This window comes from Aspergillus oryzae, chromosome 1, assembly GCF_000184455.2.
Source record: "Aspergillus oryzae RIB40 DNA, chromosome 1".
NCBI classification, from domain to species: domain Eukaryota; kingdom Fungi; phylum Ascomycota; class Eurotiomycetes; order Eurotiales; family Aspergillaceae; genus Aspergillus; species Aspergillus oryzae.
The window spans coordinates 3,988,567-4,013,025 of NC_036435.1; the positions used below are offsets into that span (position 1 = coordinate 3,988,567).

General features: G+C 48.2%; 9 protein-coding genes across 9 annotated transcripts; 4 read left to right on the forward strand and 5 right to left on the reverse strand.

The window, feature by feature from the left end:
• Positions 1–196: 196 nt before the first annotated feature.
• Positions 197–1,166, forward strand: AO090005000910 (uncharacterized protein; the record flags this gene model as incomplete). Its single annotated transcript, XM_023233882.1, has 4 exons — positions 197–647; positions 720–786; positions 899–928; positions 986–1,166. The coding sequence occupies 4 exons, from the start codon at positions 197–199 to the stop codon at positions 1,164–1,166; spliced, it is 729 nt and encodes a 242-aa protein (XP_023089153.1).
• A 463-nt stretch (positions 1,167–1,629) lies between these two features.
• AO090005000909 (uncharacterized protein) lies at positions 1,630–4,124 on the reverse strand (the record flags this gene model as incomplete). The annotated part of the gene is made up of 3 exons (XM_023233883.1): positions 1,630–2,419; positions 2,477–2,504; positions 3,971–4,124. 3 exons carry the CDS (start codon positions 4,122–4,124, stop codon positions 1,630–1,632), a joined length of 972 nt encoding a protein of 323 aa, XP_023089152.1.
• Positions 4,125–5,652: 1,528 nt separating this feature from the next.
• On the reverse strand, positions 5,653–6,354 carry AO090005000908 (uncharacterized protein; the record flags this gene model as incomplete). Its single annotated transcript, XM_001817864.3, has 1 exon — positions 5,653–6,354. One exon carries the CDS (start codon positions 6,352–6,354, stop codon positions 5,653–5,655), a length of 702 nt encoding a protein of 233 aa, XP_001817916.3.
• Positions 6,355–7,253: 899 nt separating this feature from the next.
• AO090005000907 (uncharacterized protein) lies at positions 7,254–8,645 on the reverse strand (the record flags this gene model as incomplete). Its single annotated transcript, XM_023233884.1, has 2 exons — positions 7,254–8,129; positions 8,193–8,645. The coding sequence occupies 2 exons, from the start codon at positions 8,643–8,645 to the stop codon at positions 7,254–7,256; spliced, it is 1,329 nt and encodes a 442-aa protein (XP_023089151.1).
• Positions 8,646–11,353: 2,708 nt separating this feature from the next.
• AO090005000906 (uncharacterized protein) lies at positions 11,354–12,902 on the reverse strand (the record flags this gene model as incomplete). Its single annotated transcript, XM_023233885.1, has 3 exons — positions 11,354–11,371; positions 11,689–11,756; positions 11,864–12,902. The coding sequence occupies 3 exons, from the start codon at positions 12,900–12,902 to the stop codon at positions 11,354–11,356; spliced, it is 1,125 nt and encodes a 374-aa protein (XP_023089150.1).
• A 1,557-nt stretch (positions 12,903–14,459) lies between these two features.
• AO090005000905 (putative integral membrane protein) lies at positions 14,460–17,763 on the forward strand (the record flags this gene model as incomplete). The annotated part of the gene is made up of 4 exons (XM_023233886.1): positions 14,460–14,555; positions 15,964–16,042; positions 16,100–17,367; positions 17,425–17,763. 4 exons carry the CDS (start codon positions 14,460–14,462, stop codon positions 17,761–17,763), a joined length of 1,782 nt encoding a protein of 593 aa, XP_023089149.1.
• Positions 17,764–18,319: 556 nt separating this feature from the next.
• Positions 18,320–19,127, forward strand: AO090005000904 (presequence translocated-associated motor subunit PAM17; the record flags this gene model as incomplete). Its single annotated transcript, XM_001817860.3, has 2 exons — positions 18,320–18,871; positions 18,951–19,127. The coding sequence occupies 2 exons, from the start codon at positions 18,320–18,322 to the stop codon at positions 19,125–19,127; spliced, it is 729 nt and encodes a 242-aa protein (XP_001817912.1).
• Positions 19,128–19,463: 336 nt separating this feature from the next.
• Positions 19,464–20,598, reverse strand: AO090005000903 (enoyl-CoA hydratase/isomerase family protein; the record flags this gene model as incomplete). The annotated part of the gene is made up of 4 exons (XM_001817859.3): positions 19,464–19,617; positions 19,687–20,043; positions 20,097–20,207; positions 20,276–20,598. The coding sequence occupies 4 exons, from the start codon at positions 20,596–20,598 to the stop codon at positions 19,464–19,466; spliced, it is 945 nt and encodes a 314-aa protein (XP_001817911.1).
• A 2,287-nt stretch (positions 20,599–22,885) lies between these two features.
• AO090005000902 (uncharacterized protein) lies at positions 22,886–23,806 on the forward strand (the record flags this gene model as incomplete). Its single annotated transcript, XM_023233887.1, has 6 exons — positions 22,886–22,898; positions 22,999–23,019; positions 23,169–23,242; positions 23,273–23,361; positions 23,451–23,556; positions 23,615–23,806. The coding sequence occupies 6 exons, from the start codon at positions 22,886–22,888 to the stop codon at positions 23,804–23,806; spliced, it is 495 nt and encodes a 164-aa protein (XP_023089148.1).
• Positions 23,807–24,459: the final 653 nt, after the last annotated feature.

Below are 24,459 nucleotides of genomic sequence, written 5' to 3' on the forward strand. Positions count from 1 at the left end.
TAATGAAATTGAACAACCTTGAATCAGCCCCTCGGAGTACCAGGGGACTCGGGAGGAAGATCATTATGATTACAGTTTGTCGTAGTAGCCGCATCTGTGGTTGTTTCTGACCCTAAGTTCTTGACGTTTCGTTTACTCCTTGAATCTTTCTTGAAGGCCCCCATCAATCATCACAGTACACTGATTACCTTCAACTATGTCTCAGTTCATGTTCTTCCCCAACATGCATTGGCGCAACCTAGTCTTGAATTTCCCGGAGAGTGACCATCATTCTCTGCCTCCTTCCTCGTGGAGAGTGACTCAGAAGATTAACGAAAGCATTATTTCGTACACCCAGAAAGAAGCAGAGGAAACAAAAGAACTCCCTCTCGCCTGCGCAAAATTCGAGTGTGAAACCCTCGAGGACTCCAGTAATAAAGCTATTCTTATAGTGTATATGGAGATCCCTTGCGAGGACACTGAATGTGCTGCGGAGGGGACATATGAAACCCCTCTCAGTGTGCGAGTAGAATTTACAGCCCACTATCTGTTGACTCTTAATGGCTGCAGGTATTCTCCGGGAGCTATCCAATACAAGGAGGAAACTCAGACCTCCGGGGATCGTCACGCCTTTATGCCGGGTGGTAAAATATACTACTTGGTTATTGGTAAGCTCCCCGGTGTTCCTCTGGGTAATGGGCTTATTAGCTACACTGAGGTTGGGAGAATCTTTTTCGAAGGGCTTTTCTGGAACCTTTCACGTGGAGAAAGAGATCAAATTCGTCTTGCATTTCAGGACGCATATTCGTACGTGCTTATATTTTTTATTCCCACTGTGCTTATACTAACATTCGGTTGCTATGTCAATTAGTGAGCACATAAGAAGCAAAGCTACTATTGCTATCAAAACGTTGAAAAGGCTCTTTTGGGATAAAGACTCAGGAAAAGTGTAAGTTCTTCCGAAGCAAGGATCTGTTTGATTCATTCTAACTTACGTCTACTATAGTTACATTCAAGGCCCCTTTAAGCCTCTTGACCTAGCGAATATGGGAATACCGCGCTCTGGGCAGCTGGATCCTTACGGACCAAAGGTCCTGGAGATTTGGGGGCTAGCTATAGCTCCAAAAGGAACGGTTGATTACGATATCCCTATCGACTGCCTTGAACAGTTCGGTTGGATTCTTTGATCGTCATCTTTAAGTACAAGAGTGGTTCTCCACTTTTGGCCTTTCAGGAAGGACCCATAAATCGAACGGCTGAATTTTGCTGTTGCTGCCCCATACATACAAAAGAGCCTCGATATTTGGTATCATGCCGAGACGCAATATTGAGGGAACATTTCTCCGGGGCATTTCGATTTTTATGAGGGATCATGGGGATTAGTTGAAATGAATTTTTAGCTTTGCGTCAAGTGGTTCATACTGGAAGCCCATTTCCACGAATTGGAGTTTTAGGGGGGGATGTATGGAGGTTGGGTATTCTGGCTTATCATGCATGCAATAATGGTTGTTATACTGCTCTAATAATTAAATCTTTCTGCCCTTCCGGCATGGTGCACTGAGTGTGATTGTTATATTCACTGCTTTGGTTCTGTTAATTTTCGCAAACGAGAGTGAACTGTCACTTCGGCAAGTCATAATAAAAAGATATTTAAGAAAAGACTATACCACCGTCAACCAACATCGTCTGTCCTGTCACAAAATCCGAGTCCTGACTCGCCAGGAACCCTCCAACCAATCCAGCCACATCCTCCGGCTCACTCGTTCGCCCCAAAGCCGCCTTATTTGAATATACCTCTCGCGTTTCCCCTTTCGCTCGGCCCTCGATCGTCCCCAATTCCTCGTCGATTTTATCCCACATTCTCGTTCCCACCACCCCTGGCGCATATGCGTTGACCGTAATCTTGTGTGGTGCCATCTCCATCGCCATCGCCTGTGTCAATCCCCGAACCGCCCACTTACTGGCCGAATAGATTCCCAACGCCCCAAACGCTCTGAAACCGACGATAGATGAGGCCCCTACGATCTTGTACATTCCAACCCCAGCAGCAGATTGCGGATCACCCTGCGCGATCATCTGGCGGGCCGCGTGGGTGTAGCAGTTGAACACACCCTTGAAGTTTACCGAGAACACCTCGTCGATATCGGCTTCGGTAACCTTGAGAAGGTGTTTTATCTGCGCGATGCCCGCGTTTGCAACCATCAGGGTCAACGGACCAAGCTTTTCCACTGATTCTCGGACCATCGCTTCTACCGCGGAAGGTGAGGTCACATCGGCAGCTATACCGATCGCCCGGGGACGAGAAGAAGAGGTAGCTTCTGGGGTGCTCGTGGCATTGATTTCATCGACAACTCTGACGATTTCATCCATTGCACCAGGGATATCGTTAATGCAAACTGAATAGCCATCGCTTGCAAGGCGAAGGGCAATCGCTTTGCCACTGAGAAATGTTTGTCACTAACTATACTAGTACAGATACCAGGAGGGTGGTACTCACATCCCACGCGCTGAGCCGGTGACAATAGCTACTCGAGGCATTTTTATATTTCAACTGCAGTCCGTGAGATGGTTTACAAGAAGATAATCCGCCCGAAGAAAGTCCTTGTATCACTTGCCTTATATACACACTGATGTGGCTGCCCCGCTTCTTGGGAAAATGAGGGGAAGATGTCATCTCGTCCGGGATTGGTTACGCCTCTTACTCACTTGAATACTTCCTATATGTTTGTTCTTTGTATTGATTCTCATGCCGGTTATCATACAATCAACAACCTTAGGGGTCGGCAGTTAGCTAACTGCATATATCTCAAAGGACCCCTAGTCACTCTCTTCATGTTCAAATACATTCGGAAGTGTGCTTTGTTGATGCTATCTACTTCTATAGCAATATATTGAGATTCCTACCAACAACCAGGACTATAAAAAAAAATAAAGAATAAAAATAGGCTGTGGCTACAAGGATGGTAGCTACTCCCGTGCCCCTAATATATAAGGAACGAACATGGTACAGCAAGCTTATTCGTCAACCTTGTCGGATTGATCAACAGCATTGCATATGCCCAGAACTTGGGGATATTCGACATCTCAATTAAACGTATACGAATGGGACACATGTGAACATGATTCATGGTTTGACTCATTTGGGACTTAACTGGTCTTATCGTCTGATTACGCACAAGGCCAGGATGTCTTTCATTACACGAGCTACCTAGTATGTACCTGTTTTAACTCCCAGTGGCTGTGATGCCTAAATTGACACACCTCAGATGTCTTTGGATGCCTTCATTGGTTTAAGCTGCGTGTTCGCCTTAGTGATGTGGCCCACATAGCCTTCGTTCATCAATTCTTTCCGTTCAGTTTTATTCATTCGCCTAATGTGTCGACGTGTCATGGTGCCCCGCTCGATTGATAAGGATACCTTTTACTTGGTTCAGACGTTGTTGAACTACGAGGCAAGCCATAGACCTGTGGCCCGATACGAACTCTCCATTTATTTTCGAACCTAATGTCAGTTTGACGAATAAGCATGACTGATGTCGATCAACCGAACCTAGTATGCGCCTTTATACGAGGGATCCACTCGGTTCAAGTGAAGCGAGTACGAGCCAACCCGTACCCGGAAGCTTCCATAGAACTATAAAACAGCAATTCCGGTACTATGGAAGCTCCAGTCCTCCAGCAATGCATACACCTTCAGAAGAACCAATCCCTAACACGCATATAACCCTATAATGTATTCACATATTCTCCTAATCTTAAGCACAATATCCTCCCTTCTTCCCCGGGTCACCGCCCAAACCTTCCCCCAGATAGACCTAGGCTATGCTACCCACACCCCAACATTTATTAACACCACCAAATCTGGGACCAAAGTCGGTCTATACAACAACATCCGCTTCGCGCAGCCACCTACTGGAACCCGTCGCTTCCGTAAACCAGTCACTCCCCCGCTTCACGAAGACGGCATCCAGGATGGTCGTGATCGACTCACGAAAAGCGATTGTGTCAGCTCTGTGAATTCGCAGGCTCCCTTCCCGGGTATTAACGGAACCTCCTGGGGGCAGGAGGATTGTCTTTTCCTGAATGAGTGGGTGCCGGAGGGAGTGCGTGAGGGGGACGATGTACCGGTTCTGCACTGGCTGCATGGGAGTGCATTTGCATTTGGAAGTAAGGATCTCTTCGGGGATGGGTATGGTCTAATGGACTTGATTATGGGAGAGGAGAATCGGTTTATCTTTGTGGCGAGTAACTATCGGTTTGTTCCCTTTCCGGTCCTTTTTATGTACGTTGCTAATCAGGTCACCAGGATGGGATTGTACGGGTGGGTGTCGTCTGCGCATGAAGATATGGATGCCAATGTAGGGCTCCACGATGGTATTGCTGCGTTGGAGTGGACAAAGAAGTATATCTCTCGGTTTGGAGGTGATCCTGACAATATCACTGTCGGGGGCCAGAGCGCGGGAGCTGGTATGATTGCCATGATGCTCGTCGGGAATGGTGGGAACGGTACTCTCCCTTTCCAGAAGGTGGGCTTTTTCCATGTTGCGAAGATAGATAACTTCCACTGACTGGCAAAGGCATTCCTGTCATCCCCTGGTCTCATGCCGAGGAGGAACGTAACAGAGCGTCGCCAAGAGGTCTATGATCAAACACTACATGCTGCGAACTGCTCGTCCCTCTCTTGTCTGAGGGATTTATCGCCATCCGCCCTAGCCGCCACGAATAAGAAAGTGCTAGATCTCCCTGGCGGCTCAGGAGGAGGCACCCTCGGCCCTGGGATTGGTATTGGTCCGTTCCCAGACGGAAAATACCTACTCGATGCAGTCCCCGTCATGCTCCAACAAGGCCGTTACCACAAGAATATCCAAGCAGTAATGTCTGGAAACATGGCGGCAGAAGGACTCGGGTTGACGCCAGAAATCAGCACGTACGAAGGCTTTGCCACGTTGGTCCGACGCCTGGTTCCGGGAGCTAGTAATGCCACCGTTCAGCACATCCGGGACATGTATCCCTACCCAGATTCGCAGCTACAACTGGTTGCGAACTCTTGGACGACTGATATAGTTTTCGCCTGTAATGCGAGGGCTGTTGCAAAGGCTTATGGGAACAGAACTCAGCGGTATTTGTTTTCGGTGCCGCCTGCTACGCATGGATTGGATTTATACTGTATGTGGTTCTAATGTTTGATTACTTTGTGGCAAACATACTGACGGCTACAGACTATTTCTATAGAGAGGGAGCTGAGTTCCCGGGCTTAAACGTCTCCCATGCCAGACAATTTCAGTTAGAAGTCTTGAAGTTTACTGCAGGAAAGTTCAAACAGAATAACAGGACAGATAACTGGCCTTTTTATGCCCCAGGGGCTAAGATGGTCAACGTCACAGCTGAAGGAATTGAACAGAGCGTTGACCCTTGGGCTAGGATGCCAAATTGTGAGATCATCTTGAAGACCGTCATGGATAAGAGAAACGGGGCATGATAGTCTGGAGAAAGTTAGCAATCGGAAATGAAAGCAATGCATACCATTACTATAAGTCCCTCCTACTTGTAGCACAATACATATAATTTACGTCCAGTATTCTATCCACAGAGCCCTCAATCCACTCACATCCCCACAAATCTACCTCTATCCCTAACTCCACCCTTCTATTAAACCCATAACAAAATCACTCATCAACCCACCCGATATAAATTAACAATATCCTGATCCTTCTTCGGCCCCTTAACAACATGCCGACTAGCCCAACTAACCACCTCCCCATCCTCCCCTTTCACCCGAAAAGCATAAGCCGTCCGATACATATCATTAATACAAAGATGATTCCCCCTCGCCCTAAAAACCACCGTATCCTCCCCATCCACCAGCGGCGGCGTCGGCGCATCCACAAACGTCTCGCCCTCTCCCTCCTTCACACCCTCACCTTGACCCTGACCCTGACCCTCCTCACGAAACTCAAACTCATGGAACAAATAATCCGGCCCATCCTCTCCACCCCCCACCTTCGCAAACCAAACACTAATAATCCCCTTCTCGCTCAACCGCCAGATATATTTCTTCGTGAAGCGCAGTCCCACCCCGACGCCGAGATTCGCGCGTAGACCTGGCGGGGCGGGCATCTCGCCTTCTTCGTGGTAGAGGAGGTCTTTTGCTGTGGTTGTGTTTGTGTTTGTGTTGGGTGAGAGAGGAGTAAAGGTTGCTGTGCCGTGGAGATCGCCGTTTATGTCAAGGGGGTTGTCGCTTTTGAGGGTGCGGTGGAGGGTCCATTTGGTGGTTGGGCGTGTGAGGGAGGTGAAGAGGGTTGATAGGAGGGTGGGGGTTAATTGGGGGCGCATTTTTGGGGTCGTTGGGTTTGTCGGGGGTGGTGGTTGGGTCATTGTTTTGTTGGCATAGTTTTGGGGCTTTGAGGTGATGGTGGTGTTGGAGATTGAGATTGGGATTAAATGGTGGAGGTGGACGCGGGGCGGAGATTAAATCGGTTAGCGTTAGTTGGTGGGTCTTGACTTTTCGGGGTTGCTTATCAGATCTAATTTAATCCACGGCTGATTTGGTTTGCGAGCTGAAGACCTACTTCAAAACTAGCCGATTCGGGATATCCCGCATCAAGCAACGGTGCCCGGTATTCTGTAGCAAACAATTATCTGGCGCCTTTAATCACCACAAAGGATCACACTCACCATTAGAAAACGACGGCTGCTGCTTCAGGTCTCCCAGATGACGGTGTGAGATGTATGGGATATCACTATATTATTCTACGAAATATGATCAAGGTATGGATACAAGAAGTCGCCTCCAGATCTACAACTGCAGAGAAATGATGTAATAAGTTCTGATACATCCTATCGGCTATTACACAGATACAATCAGCAACTTGGCTGACGAGCATACAGAGAATATTCTTATAATATCTGTAGCAAACAGCTGTCTCGAGACTAACACATCCTGAACTAGTAGAAAGTACATCTGCCCCCTATTGTAGAACTAGATTGAAAGGGCTGATCAACCATCAGCCAAGCTACACTATATCAGCTTGTCAGTTGAAGCACTGTTCTCAGGATTAAGTCGAAGCGGAACCCCGGTATCAGCCCAAGGAATGCTTTCCGCCGCTTGTAAGTGCTACGAAGAATCTAGGTCACAATGAAAATAGATTGACCATGCATTAACTATCGGTTGTTATGCTGCCGCTCGAAATAAAATATATAAGATGCTAATAAATACAGTGCATGGTAGAATGACGGAATGTACACATGGTACGAAGAATATTCAAGAATGCAGCTTAGTCCCAAATCCCGATGCGAGGGCGCTTTTCCTGCACTTTGGTTCTAAAGGTGCGTTCTCCGGAAACAGCGGTACGCATGTCTGAGGCTTTCTTTAAGAAACGAAAGCCACACTCGGTGAAGCACGGGTGGTTTTTGAGTTGATCGCACGCCGCAGCGGCCACTTTGATCGAATGGAACCGAATGTAGGTCTCCCCCAGCACAAGACCATCTTCAATCCTCTCAATATATGCAGAGTGAGGAGACTTCTCCATAACACGGCGAACTTCACTCTTCAGGGATTCACGCAAACTGGACACACAGAGACAGCGTGTGGCGCCTTCCTTGAAGATCAATCGCTTCAACTCAGCTGAGATAGGGTAGGTCGGAGTGTTGACGGGGATAACCTTTGCCACTGTGGGACCAAGGTGGATGCCGTTTCTCGAAGTCTGAGCAAAATGAATAGCATCGGATTGCCAAACGAACGTGACAATCGCTGTGTTATATCCCACAATGGGAGTGGTATCCGTGAGACGAGCTGAGAAAATCTCACCACTAACGGCAGGCAAGATATCCTTCAGGGTTAGAGTTGAGGGGAGATTCTCGATCCGGACCGTACGATACACGTTTTTGTCGCCCTTAGCCGGTACGTATCGCAGTCCATACTGAAACATCCAAATGTCCGAGAACGGGTTACGAGAAAAGAGATTGGGACGGAAGTAGAATGCTCCAAGCTCATCTTCCTCGTCATCGAAGACACTAGGACCCTCTATAGCCCAGCGTATCTTGCCATCCCATGGAACAATTACTGATTCTTCTTCGGCGCCGAACGCGGAGGTTTTGGCCACCTGGGCTATGGTAGCTAAGGATGAGCTCTTCTGGAAGGTTAGAGTGAACTTTATCAATCGCACTATATACAAGCAATGTTCAGCAAGTGGTTATAAAGAGAAATTGCTTACGCGCTTCGGTTCCAACGTAGGGATTTGCAGGTGGTCCAACCCACCATCCAGCAACGGAGCAGGCCCTCCCAGGTGAAGCTCCTCGGTCAGTTTGACGATGGCGCTGGTGGTGACGGGGCCCGGCATCTTCTTGGTGATTTGTGGCAGAAGAGTCGGAACCTGGATGTCCTCCAATCGGCTATCCATCAGATTCGAGTTTCGACGCGACCCTGGAGCAGGAGACACAGTAGCTTCCAGCGCGTCAGGCGTTGCCTTATCAGGGTGGCTGGCCCTCTCTATGCCCTGACATCCTTCCGGAGTCACCGAGTCTGTCATGGGAGTCATGCGGGCCTCAATCCGGTGCAGAAACCGGTGTTGAAACACGTAGAACACAAAGAGAATGGGTATAAATGTGAAGAGCAGAATGGCAGCGGCAGTGAAAGCGCTCAAGATGAGACAAGGGCAACCTTCCATTTTAGGCAATTCAGTGCAGGGCTGTTCACACATACTCCAAGGCGGTGAGGATGTTGTCTACATTCAGGTTGTTTGTTTATATCACTTCAGAGAAATATCTCAGGTAGCTGTTGCTCGTGAAACGCTAGTTTCACTGTTTCAGCCTGACTGTAGCTGATTTCCTTTGTAGACCTTGATCCGGATTCTGCGTTGCTATGGTGAGGTCTAGGTTAAAAGTATCACTTTAGTCCAAAGTATAAATTTGTAAAATTATATCTTTATTCCAGTTCAATGAGTTTAAAATTGAAATGATTGTGACAGTCTACAAGACCTGTGCCTGAGGGATTATAAATATTAGACGCGACATCTATCAAATAATCAAATCAGAAGATATAGTATTATGATATGAAATCATAGATATTTAGAAACTCAACACAGAGTAGACCTAATAGAATATTTGATTTATAAGGATAGATTATTTACTAAGACTATCATTGTATCACTTTTGAAATATAATGAGCTGATAGAAGAAGAGTGTGTAAGAGATATCCAGGGCCATATAATCCACAAGACCAAAAGATCACATAAATCCGAATCTACCATTCAGATTGCCCTGGGCCGCACCTATATAGCTTCCTGTCCGCTCAGCCGTATTTAAGCCACATAGAACCGCACGGACAATTCTTAAAATGCCTTGGGCTCGAAAATTTCTCTGAAACCAAGGCGCGGGGTAGGTGTGGGTGGTAGGGGTACAATCTCTATAGCATTTAACACGTAGTGCAATGCAATACCTTTCCGAGAGGACTGTCACTACACCACCTGCAGGTACTTCAAGACTCCTGATCCATGGCTGTCCTTCCGAATTAGTTTCACGAATTACTATTGGAGTGGGTTATTTGCTATTTTCAGGACTAAGACTTACTAGTCTGCTGCTGCTCTTGCTCGAGATGATGCCTGCGTGTAATCAGCGCGTCGACTTTCACAGCACGAGCTGCTATCTCCTCTTGGGCACGCTCTTGGGCAGCTTCCAGAGCTGCAATGGTCTTCTCCTAATTTCACAATGTTGTTAACGGGGTGCATCTCTCTATATATATCTCAATAGATAAATACTTACGATCGATTTGAGATCCGTGAACTTCTCAACTGGTGTCTTTCTCAACTGCCGCAGTTCTTCTTCTTCTTGACCGTCTTTAGCTTTCTCTGTGGCGCGTGGGGTTTGACGACTCCGTATTGCATATTTATGGGCATCTAATGATAACACTGTTAATATATCTCTATATAGAAGTTCTATGTGAGCAAGGACTTCGAAAAAACTGGGTGTGGCCCCTACCGGGGGCGGGAAAGCGAAGGATGGAAGGAGGAAGGGAGGGGGGGAGGGGACGGCCGGGCTGCTAGGCGGCTGGAAGAGTGACTTCTGTATAAGGTAATTAGTACTGAGTCCAATATTATCGATGGAATAGATTGGGATACTTACCTTTGGTGGGAGAAGAGGAGAAAGGCACGATGTTGGAGAAGAGAAGGGAGAAGAGTGAGGGGAGGGCTAAATACTTTCCAGTCAGTGTTCAATACAGTGTTACTGTGGATAAATGATATGTTTGATCTGAAGACAACGCCAGTTGAAGGAGATTCTATATATGAAGCATACTGCTAGGTTCCTCCAGTATATATACTACTCAAGAGAAATTGTTTCCTTCCTCTCTTCCCCAACACTACTTGCCTCATCATTCACCGTTGCCATACCCATCATTCATCACCATGTCTCATTCCAAAATCGCTGATAAAGTGACTTCCCAATCATCCGTGAAGGAACTCTTCGCGGGTGCGCAGTTTAAAGTCCATGATGGACGCGGTGAAGGACGTGCGTCAATTTCTAACTGTATCGGAAATACACGACAAGCCATGTATACTGGGAAGATTATATGCACCCGGTGGTATATGCTGGGAAGGGTAGATAAGTGAGTCAAATGATTATTGCGATCTTCTAGTACATCCTTTTTCAAATTCAACTGTAATAGCTCACACCATTTGACAATGAGATGCATATTTTACTGTTGTCCACGTTCAATCTATCTATCCAAGAAACTCCCCTCGAGCCAAGGCAATCCATGGCATATTCTCGTCCCAACAACGCTGCATTAACTTGCGAGCATGTTGGATCTACAGATGTGTTGGTCAGCACCGGTATGCTAACAAAGAACCTAGATCGACTAACCTGTTTCATGCCAGTTTTCTCTAGAACTTCGAATCTTTCCTGGATTTCCCTTCTCTGTCCGGGGTCATGGGTTTCACAACCCGCAGTGAACAAGCAAAAGAGGGTTCCGACCTCAGCAGATGCCCCGAATCTTATCTGTGCGAGGGCCTCTCTAAGCCCATCCAGAGCCTCCTTGACTGGCGTGGAAAATGGAGATGTGCCTAGGACGCGTCGGTGGAGATGCAATAAACCTGCGTAATAAAATGTTTTATCACTAGCGATGATGTCTGTAGCTCCAGACTCCCGGAAATGCCTTGAGCTAGCGTGAGCGCGGGTACGGAGCAGTTCAAGCTCGTTGATTAATTCTTGAGCTTCAAGAATGATACTGGCCGACGGCCTCCAGCCGGAAATCCATATTCCCATCTCATCAAATCGCTCGTTGTCACACTGATGTACCAATTTCCCCAGCTTGGTCAGAAACAGACCCGTTCGGGGGGTAAACCCTGAGAAACAGTCAACACAGTATTCATCCAGTCCCTCAGCCGAGCAGCATGTGCTGATTAGAGAGTAGTATTCAGACAACGGTGGTTCCGTGTGTCGGCAGGAGAGGGTTCCCATTATGTCGAGATATCCTAACCAGCGAGCGAGGAATGGGCCAATGCGATTTCCGGGGTAGGCCATTTGTTCTCGGCGTGCGAGGAATAGTTCCCTGGCAAGTTTCAGATGGCTTTGCCAAGGAATTGGCACTTCAAAGGTACTGGGCGATATAATCTTTAGGGAAAGAAGCATGATGGCCGTAGCAAGATGGTTGTCAGTAACCTTCTCATGGGGATCTTCCAGTGCTACGCGCAATGCAGGAAAGACATTGCTAACCCAGTGCGCGATACGATTAGCAGGTTCTGGATGCTCCAGATATCTCGCACGGTGACTAGCGGAGTACGCTAACATAAGATTCAGCAGGTTCGAATCCCCAATAGCCACTGTTAGGTCAGCACACTAGCACGGGGCAGAATAGTCAACGAGAAGAGAGCAGTTGCCCCTGACTCACTTGATGGTAGAACAGAAACAAATGGATTATCGCTACAGTCGTGCGGAACTAGCATTCTTGCTGTATGATTGATAAAATGATGGAAATACATCAGGTTGATAGGCGTTTGCACTAGAGTTGATGGTAACGGCGATAGATAACGCGGGATGTTGATCGGTACAGGTGATGCGTAATACGCAAACTTCACACCATCCAAACTATTTTGTTGCGAATCCGTGGACGAGGAATCGCCCTGTCGATTGTTAGACGCCGCAGACGATTCAATTTGTGTATTGATTAAATCCAGGGCGTAATTGATATCAATGGCCGAATGATCGTCATTCTTATTCAAATCCAGATCTGGACGGCCACAGTCCAAACCATAATTATCTGTAACGCTGGTGAGATAAGCATGCCACTTTCTTTCTGCGCTCGAAATTCCCCCGGGTACATCAACCTCGTGGCCTATACCCAAAGGCCTTAAATCGCCAGTGACCAGTGGCTCTCCGGCATGGACCTGCGGGCGATTTTCAGATAATACGGGGCTATTCATGATTTTGTTGAAGAAGTCCTCAGTACTACTAGCCACGCCCCCTGGCATCGATTCGGCATCCTGGGTCACACTAGGCGATGCAAAATGCTGTGGACTTTTAGAGAGAGGGGACATACCCTCGTGAGGGTCTGATGAACTCTGTGACTGGTAAGTGGCATAGGCACTAACGGCATCGGTAGGAGATGAATACTGCGAGTGAGGATACCCCTGATCCGGTGTGCTGCCTTGGCGGGGCGAAGGATGCCCCAAAGGCTGTTCGGGGACGTCTGCAGAGTGTCGAAGGAACGAGCTGGGCTGCGATATGGTGACTGGCGAAAAGGTGAAAGGGGCAAGAGAACCAATACTGGAGCCCGTATCAGCCGGTGACGGGTAAGAGAAATCGTCCAGGGAGTGTGAGATAGACGACGGGTAACTGGGGACCGCCTCTCTGGACACCACTGTGGCCATGTTAGGAGACAAGCCTGACCACGAGGCGGCTGCGTCCTTCCCCGGTGACGATGGACTCATATCTACTGAGCTCTTGCCAGTTGTACGTGTGGAGGGATTAAGAGACTGGTCAGGGATAGCGGAAGTTTCATGGATATCATATAGCCCTCTAGGATAAGACGTTCCTATTGCCATTTCCCCTGTATACCCAGCTTCCCAAAACAGACTCTCTGCGACATGGTCTCCTGCAGTGTCTCCTCCCAAGGAACCAGTAGATTTGTAAGGTGAAGCTAACAGCGTGGAGTCAGGTTGCATCATATCTGACGGCGAGAAGGCTAGTATGAATTGTCCGGACTGACCACTAGACTGGGAACTTGGAGAGTCGACGGAAGATGTTCTTCTCGTTCTACCTCCCCAGTTCAGCCTTATACTGTAGTCACATGGTTCATTTTGACGTCGACAATTCAAACAGGACGGCTTTTCTTCTCCGCTACATCTAAAATATTAGTGAACTAGCTAAAAAACGGACGCAAAGAGAAGGAATGAACACAAACCATTTCACTTTGCGTGCTTTACATGGCCTAACCTAGGGTTTTAGTAGCTAATCATACACACACCGTGAAGTTATCACGTCGTCAGTATTCGTACGCACCAGCATCCTTTACGGGACCTTCGTTTTGGCTCCGGAGCACCGGGCCTTCTCGGGCGAGGCATTGGATTTCAATAATTATTGGCCAAATAAAAAGACGAGGAATAAAAGATATAACGGCCAGACGAAGTGATAGTCCGGGACTTGAGATAGTGCCGACACACTCTGCACAGTAAGATCGCCATGCAGACCAGATGTAAGCTCACGGGGTCGATAGGATCTCCGAAGATATAGTCCTTTTTCGCCTTGTAGGGCGTTTCGGTTTAATCCAAGAGGATAAGAAGCGATAATCAACGAGGCACCCACACCTAGTATTCGTGGTCATCGAGGTGTGGGAGAGCGCCCGCAGACTCCTTTTACTGGTAGCAAATGCGGCGAATTGGGGTTATCTTTCTAGAATCTTTCGGTGTAAAGAATCAACCAGGAAGCGCGAAGGAAAAGTCCCCCGTACGGCTGACTCTGTTTGTTAGTGCGGTGGTGGTTAGCAGGGAGTACTGAGTAGCAATCGATTGTTGCAACAGGCAAGGGCCTCGTTTAAGTTCGGCTGATGAAACCAGGCGGAATTATGGGCGAGACTAAGAAAACACGAGAAAAAGCGGAGGAGATACTGGCCAGTGGAGCATCGGATATCCAAAGACGATCCAGATAACCACTTAGATTGGTGGCGACCTATCGGCCGTCTCAATCAATCGCAGTTGCGTATTAACCGGGGCGGAAGCGTGGGCGGTGGAGCAGGTGATAGCAGCAGAGTTACCCATACGTAATGGTGATAAGCTGGTGTCTCCGGTCGGAACTCGGATGATCTTATCTTCCGGGGTCCCTCCATCCTGGCTTAGCGGCGGGATCCTCGGCCACCGCCGCTTCATCCAGAGATCCATATCGATATCGTCAGTGACCATCTAATTAAGATTGACCCTGAGAGTTAATTTAGTTGAAGTTCTTGTTTTTATCGATTATTGGTGGTGATTATCTTATCCATAAACTCAACCATGGCTTCTACTTCTTCTACAGCCCAGTCTCTTCTCAAGAAACATCCATTACAGCGGATACACAGTCCATCCCGGGGCTTCTCTGCCTTGGTTCATGTATGTACTAGCTTCTTAATCTTGGACCTTCTCTCTTTGGCTAATTTACCCTACTTTCAGTTATTGGGACTTTCCAGCTTTGTATGGTCTTTTAAATAGTAGGTTCAGAGTCTCTCTCATTTATTTATTGAATCATGTTCGATTGTCGACCTCTATTATTGGTCGCGGTTGAGATGCCGCTACGTCATCGTGGTCACTCAGGCTAATAATCCTTGCGTTCAGTATGCATGAAAATCCCAACCACGCGTAGGTGCCACCAATCCCATAGCCTTAGACATCCCTATCAGTTAACAATTGGTAGCAATGAGGCCTATGGCTGGCATTTTCAGTACCTGACGGTCATCGGGTTATCCCTGTCCACGCTAACCTTCGCGATTGGTCTACTGGCGGACGTAACCTTATCCGCGCGACTGTTTTTGATCAAGAACCTCCTGTCGATATGCAGCGCACCTTTGGAGGTTCTGATCAGCATTCTATACTGGGGTCTTCGCGTGGTCAGTGCTCGATATAGCTTTCGAGTCTCTCGGTTCCAATTCGCCAGTTAACTTGTACTAGATCGATGAGCGTTTGGTAGTACCTGATTGGGCTGTCATTCCTTTGGACGCAGGTAGGTCCAGATACCAAATCCTGAGGTATTGTGATCACTACTGATACAATCTCCCATGAAGATATTAGTTTCCATGCCATCCCGTCCATTGTCCTTCTGATCGATCTCTTTTTGCTTTCCCCACCATGGACGATTAGTATCCTACCCGCCCTCGGCTTGTCCAGCACCATTGCCTTTGGGTACTGGTTCTGGATCGAACGTTGCTTCTCGTATAATGGATGGTTTGTCGCTGTTTCGCTTATGCCATTAGCAAATTGCTAATCTCTCCAGGTACCCTTATCCGATCTTCGAGCAACTTCCTTTTGAAGGCCGCATCGGACTGTTTGCCCTCAGCGCCGTCGTGATGGCTCTGAGTACCGGCACTCTGAAGTTGCTTTACGGCCGTGTGAATGGCTATGGGACCCAGTCTAAGCCTCATTCTCGCCCTGGCGCTATCTCTCAGAATGGCAGCCTTTAATCGGCGCGGTCCTTCTCAGTCAGCTTTAGAACTTACCGTCTTCAGCATCTTCAGCGAATGGCATCATCAACAGAACTCTATACTTTACTTTTACCAATATAGAGCATCTGCATTTATAGGTCGATAGATTTATTATACATGCTGTATTCCAAAGAGAAATAAAGCAGTGCGAGAGTTGTTGTTTTCCCCTCAGCGCATCAACCCCCAACCTCGGGTTTCCCCGCATTTTCTATAACCGAGACTCTAAATCACTAGTTATATAAATAAACTTTATATACAGTTTTTTGACAGGCTATAATTCAAGCTATCACTAAATTCATACCAAGAGACTCTAATCTGTGTAGCATTTCACCTCCAGCATGCAATACCTCCCAACAAAAGATTACGATATCCCGAACATCGACCTCCTCTCATTAATATTTGGTACATAAACTCCCCATACCATCATCTAGATATTATACAACTAACACGACCCCACAGATTCCCCCCTCTCACTTACCACGGAAAAAACCGTTCTCCACGCCGAAGCCGCAAATCCAACCAACAACATCACGAAAGCGCAAGCCCGAACCATCACCAAACGCCTCGCGCATGTGTTCCGTGCCGACTTTGGGATCGGAAACAATGGCGCCGGAAAGGACGCAGTTCTTTGTATCTCCTCGAACCAAGTCCTTCTTCCAGCGGTGTTCTTTGCCATAATCGCTGCTGGAGGCGTATACACCGCAGCATCGACGGCCTTTACACAATCAGAACTATCTCGTCAGATCCAACAGTCAAAAAGTCAATTGATCATTGCTAGTCCGGACAGCAAAACGAAAGCTCTGAAAGCAGCACTTGCCTGCGGAATCCCCGTGGAACGAGTTCTGGTCCTGGAGAGCTCAAATCACAAGCATTTACTACGGGATACTGTTGACCCTGAGAGAAACTATCTTTTTCAGAATACTGAAGAGCTGGACTGGGAACGAGTAACAGATCGAAACGAGCTAGAAACAAGACTCATCTGCCTTTTGTTTTCGAGCGGTACTACCGGGCCCCCAAAAGGCGTGATGCTGTCTCACATGAACCTTGTTTCTGAGGCAATTATCCCGCAATTGGTCCTTCGCGAGTCCAGAAAGGGGAAACCGCATCTTGAAGTCCCTTATCGAACTATCGGTCATCTGCCTACCGCGCACATTGCGGGCTGTCAGGGATATTTCATTACTCCTGCCGTTGCGGGAGGTACTGTGTACTGGATGCCGAAGTTCAACATTGACCAGTTCATGGATTATTGTAAGAAGTACCAGGTTACGTTTCTGGCTACTGCGCCGCCGGTCTATCTTGCTGTTGCGGAGAGTTCACGAGTCACGGATCAATTTAATAGTTTAATCCGAGCGGAATCGGGGGCCGCGCCGTTACCCACGGAGGTCCAGCGACGTGCGGAGGAGAAGTTGGGTTGTTCAATCAGTCAACGCTGGGGAATGACTGAGTCTACTGGGAGCGTGACTACGATGCCTTGGGGTGAAGCTGATAGCACGGGAAGTATCAGTCCTTTGCTTCCGAATACGAGACTCCGCATTGTGGATGAACAGGATAGGGATGTTGAACAAGGCATGGAGGGAGAGATCTTGGTTAAAGGGCCCATGGTCACTAAGGGTTATTTCGAGAACCAGGAAGCTACTGCAGCTGCTTTCGCGCCCAACGGTTGGTTCCGAACAGGTGATATTGGCGTCTGGAAGGATGGCAAAATTTACATGGTGGATAGAAAGAAGGTGAGTCCGTGTATTACTGCATATGTACGCTGTTGCGACAGGCTAACAGATTACCAGGAACTTATAAAATACAAAGGACTTCAGGTCTCCCCGGTAGAAGTAGAGGCCTGTCTCCTTAGCCATGACGGCGTAGCAGATGCTGCTGTCATTGGAGTGCCAGACCCATCAGCACCGGGGAATGAACTCCCCCGAGCATATATCGTGTTAGAGAACGATAGAATCATTTCTGAGGAGGAATTGAAGACCCACGTCAAGTCAAATATGGCCCGCCATAAGCAACTTCGGGGTGGCGTGGTGTTTACGAAAGAAATTCCGAAAAGCTCATCCGGAAAGATACTTCGACGACTGCTGAGAGATCAGGCAAGAAAGTCGGCGGAGCCACGAGCGAAGATTTAGTGTTGCCATCAAGTCTATAGATAAGAATGCATCTTTCTAACACTACCATAGTCAACAACGAATCCCTGTAGTTAGTACGACTTGCGTACATATAAGTATGCATACGGCGATGGTAGTCCTATTCCCTAATTTCAGTTACACTCTATGGTATGCGGACACTCAAACTAGATCAATATTTGGGATCAGTCATACGATTTAAAGGTAGCGAGCTAAATACATACCAGTTCGGCTGAGGCCCAGCAGGCATGTAGACTACCCATAGGTCCTGGAAGCAGACCATTCAAAAGAGAGAAAAGACCGACTGCCAGTTCCACCAGGGCTTCCCCTACCTAGATAAGTATAATTCTAATATTCTAATATGCATTGTTTACCAAAGCTAGACTCTACACCACCTTCACATATAACGTAAAAAAAATGACCTCATACCCCATGAGGAACCCATACCGCTTACATAATCCAATCAAAGCTTCATCGGTCCATTAGCCAAACCCGAACTCAACTCCGCATCAACATCGACGACAATCACCTCTGCATTTTGCCCACAACACCCTCCAAAATGCACGCGACCTCGATCAGTGCCCCAGTGCGCACCGCAATGATGTTCGGACGCATTCCCTCAAAAGCCCTCCCCTCGGTTGCATTCCCAGCCAATTCAACGGCATTCTACCAGACCCTCTGCCAGGCACGACCAGCCAGTACCTCCGCACAAATCAAGACCAGCTTCAAGGCACCATGCGCTCGTCCCCAGGTCCAAATGCCAACTTACCGTGTTGCATCAATGCGGGCGAACTCCACAGTCTCCGAGGCAACTCGCAAGGAAGCCGCCAAGCTGACCTGGAACTCATTCTTCCAGCTCCGCGCCTCTCGTCGTCGCTATTCGCTCGCTTCTTCGGTTGTGTCCTCGATGGCTAGTACCTTCATCGGTGTGCAGGTTCTTTCCAGCCAGGACCTTGAATCCTTGGGTGCGCAGGTGATGGGTCTGGACCCCTTCGTTGTTCTGGGAATGGCTACCGCGGCTTGTGGTGCTGTGGGATGGCTTATTGGGCCCTTTGTTGGTAATGCGGCGTGGGGGTTGGTTAATCGGCGGTACAGACAGGCTTTCATGATCGTGAGTTTTCTCCTTTTTCTCGATCTACGATCCATCTGCTTGGTCGGTCACATTGTTACTAACCCGATTCCCACCACAGAAGGAGAAGGAATTCTATGACCGGATCAAACGCTTCCGTGTTGATCCCTCTTCGAACTCAATCGCGAACCCCGTCCCCGATTACTACGGCGAGAAGATCGGTAGCGTGCAGGGATACCGCCAGTGGCTGAAGGATCAGCGTGTGTATAACCGCAAGAGGCGCAACTTTATCCTCTAGATATGGTCATTCTTGCATTTGTGATGGCGAATAATTAACATGGGACCCCTGTAGTCTGGGTTTCTCTTATGGCATTTTACACTTCCGGTCCTTATTTCCTTTGTGGGTCTTGCACACTTTTCCTGTATGACTATTCTGACAATGTTGATCTGTATCTGAGCGATTACTTTCTTTACTAAAATTTAACCTGTATGGGTTTATCATGCTTGATTATTGACATTGTATGGCCAGTCGGAAAATACTTTCCCAAGTACAGTGAACTGGCCATTTCATTCCATTCAGGACTCTGGTCCCCAAGACGCAGCTTCAAAGACAGAGATACTCTTTGCTCCTCGTCTACAACTTAGAATCCCCTTTCACAACCTTGGGCTTCCTGCTAATATCCGCCTCAGTCCACCAAGGATAGATCGCCGGCCCATTATCCACCAACGTATCTTTAAAATTCGGCTTCCGCTTCTCAAAAAAGGACATCACACCTTCCTTGTTATCCCTACAAAAGCCCCAGTAAGCCTCACCACCAAGCAAAATACCAGAATCAAAAAGCTTAGAATCAACATACCTAGACCCAAACATATGATAAAGAACCGGCGAATCCAACAAATGTGCCTCCTCGGCCGACTCAGGCCCGCGCCAGATAAGTGCCCGATTCAGTCCGTTTGCCATGGTGCTCGTATTCTCCGCGATGTCAGTCGCCAGCGCCAGCGCCCGTGGCAGGACCTCCGATTGTTCAGTGAGTGTCTCGGCGAACAGACCCCCGAAATGCGGAGACGCGGAGGGGAGAACCGCCCCCGTGGACACCAGGTAGAGGGCCTTGCTGTAGCCGATTAGTCGGGGGAGGAAGTATGCGGAGCAGGATTCCATCGTGATGCCTCTGCGGGCGAAAACGAAGCCATATTTACTGGTTGCGTGGGCGATCCTGTGGGTGGATTTTGTTAGTAATGCTTTTGTAGTTTGTAGGTGGGATGTTACCTGATGACAGCAGGTAGGGTCATGGTCATGCCAACACCGACGGCGGAGCCTTGCATTGCGGCGATGGTTGGTTTGCTGCAGCGGTGGATTGCGAGGGCGACTCGGCCGCCACTGTATTAACTTCAGTATTGTGCCATTCAATCGAATAGATGATCTACGAGAGCACTGTGAGAACATACCTATCTCTATGATCCACAGGTCTCTCATCACGTCCCTCCGGGAACCCAATTTCCAAATCCGCACCAGCACAGAACGTATTTCCGGCGCCAGTCAAAACGACTACCTTGACCCGTTCATCTACGTCAAACATAGCGAAAACCCTCTCCAAATCCTCCGCCATGGGTCCGGTAAAGGCATTGCGCTTCTCCGGACGGTTCAATATGACCACCACAACGGGTGTTGCGGTTTCGGCTCCAGCTGGGTAATGAGAGACCTTGATGTGTGTTGTTGGGAGCCTCTCGTAGGATTGGGGGATCACAATGGATGGTGTGTTTGAAGACATTTTAGCGTGCTTGTGTCGATGTTTGTTGGATTTGTCGATGTATTTGCTGCCATTCCTTTTTCTATGTGGGGCGTTGTGTTGTTTATATCGAGCTAGCTGGAACCCCTCACCTGTTATGTTCAACGCAGGATATTATAATCGGTGTGTGTACATTCGGCATGATTACTGATGGAAGGGCTTCTCCCGAGGCATGCTCGGTAACTGCGTACGTAGTTTACGGGGGTGGAGTCAAAGTCCGATCCCCCGCAAAAATGCGGAGAAGCCGGTCCTCGGGATTTACTAGTGAGTTGTCTCGTAGATTATTCTTTACTTTGATATAAACATATATACTAGGTAACCGTACGTTATTTTGATACAGTATTAGAGTGAGTGTTCACTTTCAGATAAGTAAGAAAAGGAAAGTGGAGAACTAATAACAGGAGTACAGAAAACTAAATTAGTATAGTTCTTGCCCCATATAGCACATGGCGAGTTGGTCGGACTGCTTGGTTTGTAGGGTTCAACGTGTAGTACGGGCAGATTGTAGAAGTATTCCGACATTCGTCGATGACTGCAAAGTGGTCGATTCCAATCGCTTCAGCATAAGCATCTCTACTGTTTTGGGATTTCAGCGAGACCTTGTACAGGTCAGTCAAGTCAATGCCATAGATGTCGGTTGCTTTGCCTAGGGCATCTTTGCTGATTGAAACAGACAACTTCTTGTTTCTGTTTGTCTCCCCAGGATGCTTCTATGGTGTAGCAAGTGCCATGGCCGCAGGCGGTGACATTGCAGTCATCTCGTGAGTGGGCATCTTGCAAGGTGAAGCAGTTTGCACTCCTTAGAGCTGTCCCAGCTAAGATCTATTGTATATGCTTGCACATATTCCCTTATATTTCCATTGGTACTGATTCCTTCATCGTGTACATGAACTTGCCGTTAAAGAAATTGGTAATGTCAGCCTTGTACTTGCCCTCAGTTAAAGTCGTACTCCTTCTGGCGTATCCAACTTGCATTCATACTCAATTCGACATCATCAGTAGAGAGCATTGTAGCCCTTGCTACACGCTAGCTAGTGGTATGTATTTTGGGATATCAGGGGGGGAGGGTTGGCATTATTCTTCATTGCTACCGAAAGGGCCTAACTTTATATATAACACACAACTGACTCTTGAATTAATACAATAGATAAAACAAAGCTCTGGTTTATATTGGGGTAATAGTCAGTTTCCCTGTGAGGGTTACTCAGTTACCTGCAAACCAAGATACAAGTTATAGAATAAATGATATACACAATATAGCCGCGAATGGGGGCAGAGCTGGCTGGTAGAGTATTGTTATTTATTTCACAGTTTCCTGGCTATTTTACTAAGACTATAAAGCGCTATTCTAGTTTAAAAGTTCAACCAAGGCGAGATGGCCGAGCGGTCTAAGGCGGTTAGTACCACTATTAAATGCTTATCTTCACAAACAAATAACTAATAATCTCTCAGCTGGAGTAAGGTTCCAGTCTCGAAAGGGGCGTGGGTTCAAATCCCACTCTCGTCAACATTTTTTTTCTTTTTACATTTTCTTTCTAGCTGAACTATCGATTTTTTTTTCCGGTCCCTTCCCCGCTTCTTCATCTTTTCTCGACTCTATTCTCCAGCCCACTGAGACCTATACTTATTCGTACCGAGGCTATCTGGAAGTTTACATACAACCTTTTCGGGTGTTAGCGTCAATCCAGCTACTCGCGTGGCACATCGCGTTAGTTTTACTCAATATGTGTATGTGCTGCAACAAAAGTACCATGCTTCAGATGAATAGCCCTTCGTATAGCACAGCCGCCTGCCATGCCTCAACTGGACTGTTGATGACAGATCGTCGCGGAATCTCCCGACGCGACAGACACATTATTGGACGCGTAAAAAGCCCCCAAACGGGGAAATGCCGTTATTGTGAGTATTGAGGTGACGATCCTGGATAAGTTCGATTAGAATGTCTCAGTTGGGCAATGAACTGAAATGGAAAATGGTCCATGCCAGTTGACCCTCCCACCAATGGCGACAGATAGCCAAGTGAAACCCAACAGGGCTGATGCTGTGTAGTCGCTTAGCAAAGACCACTTAAGATAGTAACACAGGACTCATGTTGCTCCACCTGCAGCATGAGCTTGATAGGGGCGAAGACTGGCCTGCGACTCCACAGCCCCGTTGCTTGTTTCTGGTCCCAAGACATTTAGCGTCCTCCACCTTGACTGAATTGGGTCAAGAACCAACAGTCTAGTCCCTTCTCTCGTATCAGCAATATCCTTCAAGGAAATTTTCCATGATTAGGTATGGTAAGCCCCCATGCGCCTTCCCCGTTTCTTAGTTGATCTTGTTTTTTCTTGTCATTCACAACGGACGGACTCCGATCTAAACCTCTTTATCTCCCCGCAGGGCCCGGGGACCAGGGACCAGGTACATACGTTCCTCTATCTCAGTTGCTATACTCTACCGATATCATTCCCCTGGATAAGTACATACGTCCCGAGAAATGATGTCCTAATGCGTCTCCTCAATAGAAAGCAGAGGCTTTCTCTAATCACCTTCGCCGTCCTCTACTTCAGCCTCTTCTTCATCTGTCGCGCCAACTCCGCCCGCGACCCAGGCTCATATTTCTTCCAGCCACACGAAGGCTACCGTCCCACATACAGCCTAACCCGAATCCAAGAATCCCTACGTTACCTCTCGCGCTACAACCAAACAACCACCACACCCGCAGACCCCTATAACCAACCCCCGCCAACAACAAAGGAACATGTAGACCTCTGCGTGGGCATCGTAACCGTCAAACGACCCCTCACCCAAAACATAGACACCACCATCGCCTCTCTAATCGACAGCCTTAGCCAACACCAACGCTCCCAAATCTCCATCCACCTCCTCTTCGCCCTCACCACACCCACAGACCACCCAGACTACAACCACCCCTGGGTACACAACACCGTCAACCGCGTCCTAACCTACGAGACGCAGAACATCTCCTATACCACATCCTACCTCCGCACCCTAGAAGGAAACAAAAAATTCACCCCGGAGAAATCCCTCATCGACTACGCCCTCTCCCTCCGCTCCTGCTATGACACCACCGACGCCCCCTACTTCCTCATGCTGGAAGACGACGTCGTCGCCCAGCGCAACTGGTTCCCAACTACCACCCAAACCCTCCACAGCATCGAGGAATGGGTCCGTCGCGGCATCATAAACCCCGACTGGCTCTATCTCCGTCTCTTCTACACCGAGAAATTCCTCGGCTGGAACGCCGAGAACTGGAAGCAGTATCTCTCCTGGAGTCTTGCGGCTACTGTCGCTGTCGCGGGACTGTGTCTTTGTCTGAGGAGGACCGTGCGCCCCGCGCAGGAGATCCTCTCCAACGCCTTTCTGGGACTGGTTTGTTTCGGCGCCGTGCCGGCGGTCATTCTCTTGTATTTTGCCTCCGGGCGGGTGACAGTACAGAGACCCATGAGGCCGGGGGTCCACTTAATGAATCGCGACGGATGTTGTTCCCAGGCGCTGGTTTTTCCTCGAGAGAAGACACCCGCTATTCTAGAGTATATGAAGAAAATGGAGGATGCGACGAAGCCGAAACCGGTGGATTCTACGCTAGAACGACTAGCAAATGAACATGGGTTTGATCGGTTAGCGATTTCACCGCCGCAGATGCAGCATGTTGGGGCGGCGTCGTATAAAGAGGACGAGAAAAAATGGCGGAAGGGGGAGTACCCTGTTCGCGGCGCGCATGGGGTTTGGAGTATGGAGTTTGAGAAGGCATATTCTGAGTATGAGGCGGTTCCGTATGGTGGGCATATGGTTGATACTTATTGGCCGCGGTGATGATGCTCGGTATAGTGGAGACGA